Source organism: Agrilus planipennis, unplaced genomic scaffold (genome assembly GCF_000699045.2).
Source record: "Agrilus planipennis isolate EAB-ADULT unplaced genomic scaffold, Apla_2.0 scaffold30, whole genome shotgun sequence".
NCBI classification, from domain to species: Eukaryota; Metazoa; Arthropoda; class Insecta; order Coleoptera; family Buprestidae; genus Agrilus; species Agrilus planipennis.
The window spans coordinates 1,406,226-1,417,427 of record NW_020438923.1 but is presented as its reverse complement, the minus strand read 5'-3'; the positions used below and the strand labels follow the sequence as shown (position 1 = coordinate 1,417,427).

Sequence of the window (11,202 nt, the reverse complement as noted above, 5' to 3'; positions counted from 1 at the left end):
AATACAAAGGATTAAGATATTATTATTCTTTCACAAACAATTATTTTTAATATTAGGATAGTTCTTTCTCGAAGTTGTTTGCCTGCTTCGAGAATAGTACACACATGCAAGGCTTTTATATACCGAGCAAAAAACTGTAAGAGTTTCAACTCTGATAATCGTTTATCAAAGGGCATTGAAGGTCGATCGCGAATATTACTACATTTTAAATTCTGTGTTAAATTCACATTTAGTTTGGGCGTGTCCGGGTGGAAGTAAAGAGTGATATCGTGTGTTTTATTCGTTATTAATAGTAATTTAAAAATTGTTTTAATGGTAAGTAATGCTTCTATTTAATAATTCATTTTTTATTAAGTGCATACATACGAAGGTAGTTTGAATAAGATTTTCATTTGTTTGTACTTTTCATTTGTTTGTAGTTTTCATTTATTTGTATTTTTCATTTGTTTGTACTTTTCATTTATTTGTATTTTTCATTTGTTTGTACTTTTCATTTATTTGTATTTTTCATTTGTTTGTACTTTTCATATGTATTGTTAGATTTCTTGGGTATCGTTAAAGTAATATTAAAAAGTATTTACTGTATGTTTTTAATTTGCATTTCAAATAAATCACAAACATTTTTGATCATTCTAGAGAAGAATGGAGGGGATACCATCACCACCTCGGACGATTCTATAGTCTACAATCAAGTAAAAAGATTAAGGTAGGATTTTAAAATTCCTTTCAATTTAAAAATGTTTTATTCTTCTGGATCTGTTTTAATGATCAACAACGAGTTGATACTGTAAATTTTTGAACTGAACGAATTCAAATTCCATAAGCAATGGGTTCGTTTGATGATAAAGGTACAGATTCTACAGCAAAGGTCGCTTTCTCAACGTACCTAGAGATAATTGCGATAATTATGAAACTAATTTGATCAATTGTTAACTCATCTTGAGCTAACGGTGAAAGTTTCTGTTGTTGGTGTTACAGAATATGAGAAGGCATTGTGACTACTGACTTCGAACTAAAGCACTTTTTTACCATTATCTAATAAATTTTTAATTGGTTTCTATTATGTTTTTATTTGAGTTTGCTGATACTAGAAAATGACCAAAGAATCGAAATAATTCGAAAGAAGGGATTGAAATAACCAATAAAAAAGGTTATGGCTGGCGCCTCCACCAAAATTCTGTACGAATAAATATAGTAAATATCATATTACCAATAGTTTTCATCATTATGATGTTATTTTACAATTTACTACTATTTCACACCTTCTAATGATTCATTACCGCTAATTTCTAATTATCTGTGTCTATTCTCTAGATAAAAAGTTTGAACTTTAACAGTAATCTCGCACATTTTCGCGATGCAGTTAATTACTTACGTATCGTCTTCGACGTTATTTAAAACATTAACGAGTTTAACATGGAAATTGCAGACAAGAAATTAACTAAGTTAATGTGTGAATTACAATTCCCTAATTGGTTTTGTTATTTACCATATGAATGCCCATTTTTTAGTAGTACCATTCGTGGTACTGGCTGTTATTTACAGTCAGTAAGTAAACTGACATACATTCGAAAAATGGTGTAATATTGTTATTTTACTAACTACAAGCAAGATTTAATTACCCATTATGTTATTTTAACTAGAAGATTCCGTAAAGAAAAATTAAAAACAATTTTAAGTTACTTGGTTTAATAAACACTCTGTATCGCATTTCTCTGACATGCATGTGCAGTAGGGAGTTCATGAGATGCTTCAGCTATAGAACATTTGTTTCGTTTTTCATTTGTTAAACAATCAAGAACAACAGCGAATTACAAAAGAGTCGATATTTTTCGTAGATTTCAAAACATTTCAAAATATTAATATATTATTATTAATGAATAATGAAATATTTTTTATCGCTGATTCAAAGTATGATCTTTGTGAGAACTGACTAATTTACTTGCTCTGCCTTCTACCATTTAAACCCAACTTTCAGCGTCATTATCTGATATTACGTGTACCGTGATAGGCAGTTGTTACTCAGGCTTTTGACGAAATCATGAGAACTTTAAAAATGTAGTAACCGTCAGATATTAAAATATCATAAAGAGCTCATCGCACATGAATAATAGGTGCAACTAATGATAAAAATTGTACCTTTGTTTGGTACAGGTAGGTAAAAATAATAATAATAACAAGTAACGATCGTGCAAACAATTGAAATGATTGGCGTTAGATCGTAATTTTTCAGTTAGAAACAAATGTCATTTGAATCTAGATTCTCGCTTGTTACCTACGCACTAATTGGGCATCATCGGAGGTCGGCAGTTTTCTTATTATGAGTTCCTCATTTAGAAGAAAATTGATCTATCATGTTTCTAATAGCATAATAGCAGCCGATACTTTGAAGTTTACACAAATAATTTCTTCCAATTAAGGAACTCATTATACACAGAATAATTTTGTGGTTTAGTTGGAAGAACAAGTTGATCAGTATATAGGAAGAAACAAAAATGCGTTACTTTTACTATTTTGTTTGTTGTACATACTTTCAATTGTTATAAAAATGAACTTACCTATATGGCACACTTGACTACTATAAGGCATCGTACATCTAACACTGAAAAGAAAAACAAACGATTTTTACAATAGCCAAACAAACGAAAGTTTCTTTGACAACGATATAAATACACACTGTTTTGAGATTAAGTTAACTATTTGCCTGTCCTTATCGGTTAATTAACGTTCGTGTTTTGCGAATATGTTAAACAATTAATAAACGAGAAATAGTTGGTCAATTTGTTCAGTTAATTAATTTCTTATGTGACGATAAAAAAATAGTTTCAGTAGGGTAAATCGTGACGGATATATTTCAACTTTAATATTAGGAATTATTTGATAACAATTTCAAAGGTGCTAGCGCCAAAAGGCAATTCATTATAATTTTTTATTCGCCGTCTTTTGTCTGTTCATCGTCTTCACCCACTGACATTTCCGCATTATCTGCGGTCTGCTCTCCTCATTTGGACTTCATTTAATTTCTTCTCTGTCATTGTGACATTTCGCTAGACGTTTTAATTGAATGTAAAGGTAAGGTATCTCTTTATCGCAACAATACCTTATATTCTAGATGACACAACTTACTATGTATATATGTAGCATCGTATAATACTTGTTGAGAAACCGGATCTTCATTTAATCCAATCTTCTTTTGACTCTCTTTCTCTTTTAGCATCGTAATATGATACCTCATCCCAGTGCATTTAATTTTTAATATCTAATACCTACAATAGTTAATCTACCTAAAACATTACCAAAACTATGCAATTACCTACAACGGATTACGCATTTCTAAATTCAGCAATATCATTTGTTTAAATTATTTGTTTATTACATTAGTTACCTTTAAAGCTTCCAATTTATGAATTCTATTAATTTTAGTTTTATGTTTTAATTGCCAGATGATGTAAACTTTTATTAAAATTCTTAGTAAAAAAAAACAATCAACAATCTACCTAAGTAACAAACAAATTAAACATAGGCCACTTAAAATACTTCAGATGTTCAAGAACTGAAACAATTGACGTCTTCCTGTGGTGGTTCGCTTTTGTTTCAAGGATAATATTAATTTGTTTATTCCGGAGCGCATACCATCTTGATTTTCCGTATAATATGCTGCGAATATTATAATTTTAAGCAATAAACAAATGAATACTGCCTGTTCCAGGAAGTAGATGTAAAAGGAAGCTATATAACGACTTCTTGAAACACCCCTGTATATATTCATAGTTTTCTTTATAATTTTTGTATTTTTATAAGATGTTGAATTAGATGATTAGGATTTTCTATGTTCTTTTTTTTTATGTGACGCTGTATATTGATATTGTTACATTTGTAGAATTTCGTAACTGGTTTAAATGTCACAATTCTATTTAAAACAGCAATAAAGTTATTGGATAGGTACTTTTACAATTTTAGTTTTCTATTTACGTTAATTTGTTATTATATAATACAGTTATTGTAGTAAATAAGTTGGTGCACACATAGATATATATACAATATAATTAGCTTATAACGACAATTTTGTTGGTATGAAATTAAAATTGAGTATAATATATAAGTACTTATAAAAAATGAAAGTGCAGAGATGTTTCAGGAAGTGTTATNATTGTAATAATTAAGAAACTTGAAATAATTTTTAAAGAAACGTGTCAAAATTGAGATTATTACGAGTTAGTTAATAAATTCTACTAATTCTACGGTAAATTCAGTCATTTACAATGGAAAATTCTAATTTTTCCGTTGTCATAAAAATTTAATTTTCACCGTATGAATTCGTTTGTTTGTTACTATTTTACACCTTAAATATTCAATCGATTAACATGAAATTTTGTACATACATTGTCAGGGGTACACAAAAGGACATAGGGTGCCTTTCATCCAGAAAGAAAACACAGTTCCTATGGGACAGAAAAATTAGTTTTATGTGATCGTCTATGATCTTTGGCACGCTAATAATAAATAATGTAAACTAATGTTAAGATGGAATAATAAAGAAAAATAACAAACTTTTGTCAAAATCTTTTAGGGCTTTATTCTATAGTCAATCCGGCCGTGCCCTATACAAACAATGATCGCCTATAGGTGCACTATACATACAATTAACTAATTGCAATATTTAAACAATATATAATAATACCGACCTTTTGGAGTTAACTACGTCTACGTATTAAGTTTGTTGTGTGCCGTGTATTGTTGACGATAAATTGTTGATCCTAAATGCCAGTATCACTTGTTTCGCAATTAAAAATTTTTGTATGCAACTGACATCGTCCCCGAAACCTTATGCTAAATGCCTTCAATAAATTATGCAAACGCAAGATGACACCTTGCACTTTTTCGTTCATAAAAAAAAAACTGGCCATCATCATCAGTTCCAAAAATAAAAATATCATCTATACTGTCCATTATGAACAACCGATTGCAAATTGCAAAGTGTGATGACACGATACAGTGTTAGGCAAAAATAATGTATCTTATTGATATATATATAGAAAGACTATGCACGGAGAAAATAAAACAGGAAAATTTACCTAAATATTAATGTAATTTATCCCAATTTATCCCACTAGCCCGTTGCTTCGTAAGCAAAAATATAAAAACAAATTTGATCCGACTTTATTAAAACAGAAGACACACGAGACAAGCAGAAACAGTAGGTAGATGATGTGAAATTTTGTTTGTGTTTCAATTGTCATCTACGCTAAAAGCGTAGAAATTAGGTGAAAACTTTTGTGGGTCAAAATCAAGGCTTAATGGTGCAACTCAAATATTATCTAACTACTTATAAGTACTAAGTCCTGCGCTCACCACCGTTTTTGCAATGAAAGAGACGACTCTAATGGTACAATTCGCACGTTTGAACAAAAGCATTTCCAAATTAATTGCTTATTGTTTAAAATTAATTTTTAGTCCACTCTCTAGAGGTGGTACCTGAAGAAGGCCAAAAATGAGAATCTACAAAACACAGCGGCATCAAATAGAGTCACTCTTTCACGAATTAATACAAATTATGATCAAAATTACAAAACTTTATTCGATATTTAGTCTTGCGTCTTGAAAATTTCATATTAGTTGAACTTGTAAATAATATAATAATTATTGTAATTGCAACTGGTATTTCTTAGACTAGTAATTAACAATTTTTATAAATGTTTTATTTCATTCTCATTCGTCTTTTTAAAAAACAAAATTATAACGACCATTTGATAGTAAATGTAATTGGCAAAAGCAATATCCAAGACAAATGAGAATCATTTTACTCCATCTTATGTTACCAAACAAACCGTTATTTGTTATTATTTTTAACAACGACTTTTTCTTCTTATAATGATTACACGTTGTTGCAATTGTACTGGTAAATATCGGCATTTTTATTGATCGTGACAACATTGAAGCATCAATCGTGTGAATGACTTTTCTCGCTAGCCCATGATGGGAAACGGTGATGATGGTTGCGCAGAAAATGAAAAACAAAACACGATTTCCGTAATGAAACAATTTTTCGTAAAAGTCAGTCCTACAGCGCTAAATCGGACCAATGGTGTACGATTTTTATTTTTTATTCTAACTTTTACTCTACTTTTAAATTGAAGGTCGTAGGTACATCAAGGATCCTCTCTATCAAAGATTTATTTTAATGCATCACGAAATATTTGTAAATATCCGAACAGTTTCCAATCGTCCATTAAACAAAAGCTCTGATGATGATAGACAGTTGAATTATTAAATCAATTAAGTATTCAATTAAATTAAGATTGACCTACATCAATGTACAGGTTAATAAATACATCAATTACGGTAATACACAACAGCAACAGTAGAGCCTCTTTGTCTGAGATCATAGAATAATATCTGCAAACATGAAATTTGCATGTATTTATTAGCGCTATTATTAACTCATGTCTTGGGTGATGTAATATGGTACCATCCATGCTATAAGGTCAAGGAAATTGAAAGGGATTCTCAACACCATCACGCCTAAAACAAAACCTAATCTTTTGGGACATTTTATTTAATTTAATAGCTAACCACTGCCTAAAAACAATTTTTTCTGTTTCGTTTTTGTTTTTCTTTCTTTTGTTGATGTAAAATCGGTTAACTGTAACTCGTTTGTTTTCTGCGTTATTTTTAAAGTCATTACCCTCAAAGAAAACGTTTTTTGCATTATTTACACCTTCATTAATAACTCATTTAATTGTAACTGACGCAGATAGATTTAAAAAAGCTGTTAATGATTAACTAAAGTGTTATAACTCTCCTGAATGCGAACGTCAATCATTAAGTCATTCATTTATTGACTAATACACCCAAGTACAATATTGTATGCAATTAGTCTTGTTCTACAGCACATCCTGCAGTCGTGGGATTCTCTCTCTCCCTCTCTCTCCCTCTCTCAAAATTCTTTGTTAATCGGCCGTTTTCTTCTGTTATTAATTGTTTATATTTTTGATAGCTGTCACGCCGGCCAAGTCGAATTCGACACAGTCAAACGACTGCACAAATAGTTTGCTAATTTTGCCCTGTTGAGCAACAATTTGGAACTGCATGGGTAAAAGTACGCTTGGAAAAAGTTCTGATGGTATATGTGAGATAATAATATACCTATTTCGTTCACATGTGGCTCCAAAATAGTCTGCATACTTACTCCGAGACCACTTTTAGTAGGAAATGTCGCAGACGCTAGTTTTTATGTAACAGGGTCATTGATACTGATCCACAATCGATATTTGGAGACCAGTTTAATTAATGCACAATTCTAGGCAGTTAGATTTATGATAAAAAGGAACAATATTTCGAACATCTAAAATTAGTAGAAATAATATGGCTTTCTATGTTCTAAGCACTAGCGGCTAATTGTGAACCGAATATAGGGATGTTGTACAGGGAGACATCATCTTTTTTGAATAATATGACGTACATTTATATCTCCACTTTTTCCTATCCTTAGTTAACTTTTGGATTTTGGAATCTACCTCTACTCCTCTTAACTCCTGTTTCTGCCTCTAATATGTCTCTGACTAGCCCTTCATGCCTGAGAAGGTGTGCTACCAACCTATATCTCTCCTATTTTCGAACTATATTTTTAATTAAAATCACTAACCATTATAAGTTTAGTATTTGAGTGAAATAAATAGTCTTCTAAATTAACACAAGAAAATCAAATAAACAAAATTCCACAAAAAACTGTCTTATAACTAAATGTGCAGGTAAATTTTGGAATTGATACAAACCGGTCACATTTTTACGTCAACATAACTTTTATATTATAATTAGATAGTGTACATATAATTTTAGATTTTGATGAACTAATTAACCACTTGTTTGACACCACTTTACAAGAGAACTACAAATGTTACTTTTGCTAAGTTTAAACTAACCGTTAGTGTAACAACTAAATTATCCATAAGTAATAATTAGATAATCCAATATTGTGTATTAGATTATGGTAATAAAGTGAAACTTGGTGCTACTTATTTCAACGGGCAGTTTATTATTCTGCCCATTCAACTTCCTCGTTGAATAATCAGTTTGTTATTATTGATGCGATTTAATATAATATATTATTTCGATCACAAATGATATAAGCGTTTGTTTATTTGTTTATAGTTACTCTTTTGTTTAACAAGGTTTCAAACTATTGAACGAAACTGTTCATGTTAAAGGACAAGGTTGTTCAGCTGGCTCTTTGTTTGAAGGACCTTATTTAAATTGAATAGGACTTTGTTCGCGAAAACGAAACACATAAAGTTCAACTATATTGATATATCGGTGCATGTACATTATAAATGTTCTAGTTTATCTCTAAACTAGGTTTTATCCGCGGCTTTCCTCGCGTTGATGTTCTAAATGTGTAAATATAAGTCAAAAGTCATCGTCAATCACATAAAACTAATCTTTATATCTCTCGGGAACAGTAATTATTTTCTGGATAAAAGATACCCCATATCCTTTTCTGTATTCCTGGCAATGTGTGTACAAAATCTAACGATGATAAATTATGTAGTTAAGGCATGAAATGGTAACAAACAAACAAAAATTCACATTCACGTTTACAATATTAGTTAGAATAAGACAAAGGTAAAAAGTCATAAAAATAATCGTCTTTTAAGCGCCGTGTTAAATGAGACCCCATTGTGCAGGACATTTGGGGTTTTTGGTGTTTTGAAAAGGTACTTTCGCTGCTACAATGATAAAAATTGTTACGTACACTACGTATTATGAAATAAAGTTTACGGCATAGTAAATAGCAGTTTTCATCTTTGAAGAAATTCAATTTCCTTTCGTCTCCTCTTGCGTCATCTCCAGCTGATGTATTGTACTCATATTAATGTAATTCATCAACGAAAGCGAACATTTTTTGTGTAGAAGCTTTTGCTTTTGTTCTCCAGGTTCTCAGAGAGACAACAACAGGCGGTGTGCGTACCGATAGGCGAATAAAAAGAAAAGGAATTGTCTGATTTATCCAAGTTGCAAGTTATTGCTTTTAACATTAGTAGAATATTAATTATACCTTCTACAGCAGCCAGTAAATGTAACGAATAGGTATATGAAGGAGTTATCTAATTGCGAGTGAGTGAGTGAGTTGAGTGCTTTTACACATGGACGATCTTTACATTTTTGTTCTTGCTAAACAATTAAAATTAACATAATCATGGGCAACTCGGTGGAGAAATATCCCATCCACGCCTATAGTTTTCATTCATTTTTACTGCTCGAATCCCAATGATCTTCAGGAACTTTTCTTCCACAGTCCCGCAAAAACTGCACTGCGTCATTTCTAAAAAATCGGCTCATATTAGATAACTACCATCAATTAATAGCAACTAATTGGTCCAACATTTGCATTACTTGTCATTAATAAAATTTTTTTTCGAACTAACATTCATCGGGGACACTAAAACTGCAGCAGCGCTTTTCGTATTATTTATTGTAACAAACAAACTGTACCATCAATGGGACCAGGTGAAAAGCGGAATGCGTTATTCTGATACTTAAATGTAGTAGATCACTTTATTTTTCAAATTAAACAGTTATGAAAACAATTGCACTGGTTATTCAACTGTCCAGCTTATGCTGTTTACGTACTTCAATTGTTAGATATCAACAAAGCACCTTCGCTTAGTTTGTTTTTTTCATCTCGCTTGTTTGTTTTGTAGCAGTTTCGTTTTTGTTTTAAGTGCAATTTCGTCGTTCGTATTTTGTTTCATGAAAATAAAAGCGAATAATTGTGACGAAAGAACTGCCGTGTCCTGGTTTCTGCTCCGTGAGAATTCGTAACAATTCTCGTTAAAACACACGTTCGTTTCTATATAAGCGTTTTTAAACTGAACAAAAAGAAGAAGACCGAAGACTGTGCGGCGATCGGTTAGCGGGTTCTCTTCGGTCGGATGTTGTGAAAATGCAACAGTTTTGACAGCCCGTACAGGAAGTTGGAGAACCAAACAAGGCTTCAATTCGGCATTCCAATTACGTATCTTTGCACGCCATCTCCTTTTCTTTTGTTGTCCGCGAAATCGTTTCTTAATTGGCGGTACTAATTGAAGATGGTTTCGTACGAGATGTGGAGTGAGAAACGTTCCTTTCTCCCTCTCCACCCCTCTGTTCCACGAGCAGGACCCTACTGACCCTAATTAATTCGTGCGCGAACTCTGAACAATAATTTGATTTCGAAATTTTATTTTGCTTTAAATATTATAGGTATTTTTACTTATTTTGAATATGAAATGTTTCTATTTGGAACATAAGTGCTTGCGTTTTCTTTTTAACACCTTTATGATAATAAAAAAGGAATTCGTATTGATTTCTCTGACAACTTTCTAGTTTTTTCAGTTTTCAGTAGGTAAAAAACTTATAATGAATTGATCCCGCAGGCAGATACGTTTAGTGTGCTATATTTCTAATATAGATCATCCCCTTTTATCTGGTTAATGTCCAAGATACGCCACTGGCCATGAAATACGTTTTTCATTCATTTGTTACCTAATTTTTCAGCTAACTTTAGATTTTTTCGTTCTAAACCATTTGCAAACTGCGTGGCTCTTGCATGGGTACCCAATAATTAACTGATTGATACTTTTCCTTTCGATACGATCGATCAGGTCATCGAAATGAAACAGAATCGAAGTATCGAAGAAACCGTTCACGACGCTAACGTTGTGTTGCTGTACTAGTCATTAGTTGCTTCCAAATTTTCAAATGCCACATTAATTGGGGACTTCCCACAGCATAATACCAATGTCTATTCGTCGAAGTTAATCTCCATTACATGACCCAGATTATGATGGGCTATAAGCCGTATCATTTAAACCATCGTACAAGACAGTTGTTATTATTATTGGGTTCTGCCTTCTCTCTCTCTCTCTCGTTTAATACGAAAAGCTTACAATCGGTAGCGTTTTCTATTACCTCAATGCCCCGATGGATTTCGTGGAGATAAAACGGCCGATACGATGGTAGAAGTGGTTTTTAACATTTCGTGATTCACTCATTAACAAATTAATGGAAGAAAATGTCGTTGGGACATCAACTGATTCTTCATGGTTCAGTAATTAATTTTCCAGAGAAAGTCGAGTCAATTCTATGGGATGGGTCAGTATTAACAAAAGATATTGTTCTAATAAATATGGAACTCAATTGTTTTTTAAATAACAAATGCCT

At 31.7% G+C, this 11,202-nt stretch overlaps 1 protein-coding gene across 2 annotated transcripts in view; it reads right to left on the bottom strand.

Annotated features, from left to right (window-relative positions):
- Positions 1 to 11,202, bottom strand: part of LOC108732368 (mucin-3A-like) — a 31,866-nt gene that overhangs the window by 4,684 nt on the left and 15,980 nt on the right. For both annotated transcript variants that reach the window (XM_018463132.2, XM_018463133.2), the window contains exon 2: positions 2,559 to 2,602. In XM_018463132.2, the coding sequence (XP_018318634.1) occupies positions 2,559 to 2,589 (31 nt within the window). In that variant the 5' untranslated portion in view covers positions 2,590 to 2,602. The remainder of the gene's footprint in view (positions 1 to 2,558; positions 2,603 to 11,202) is intronic.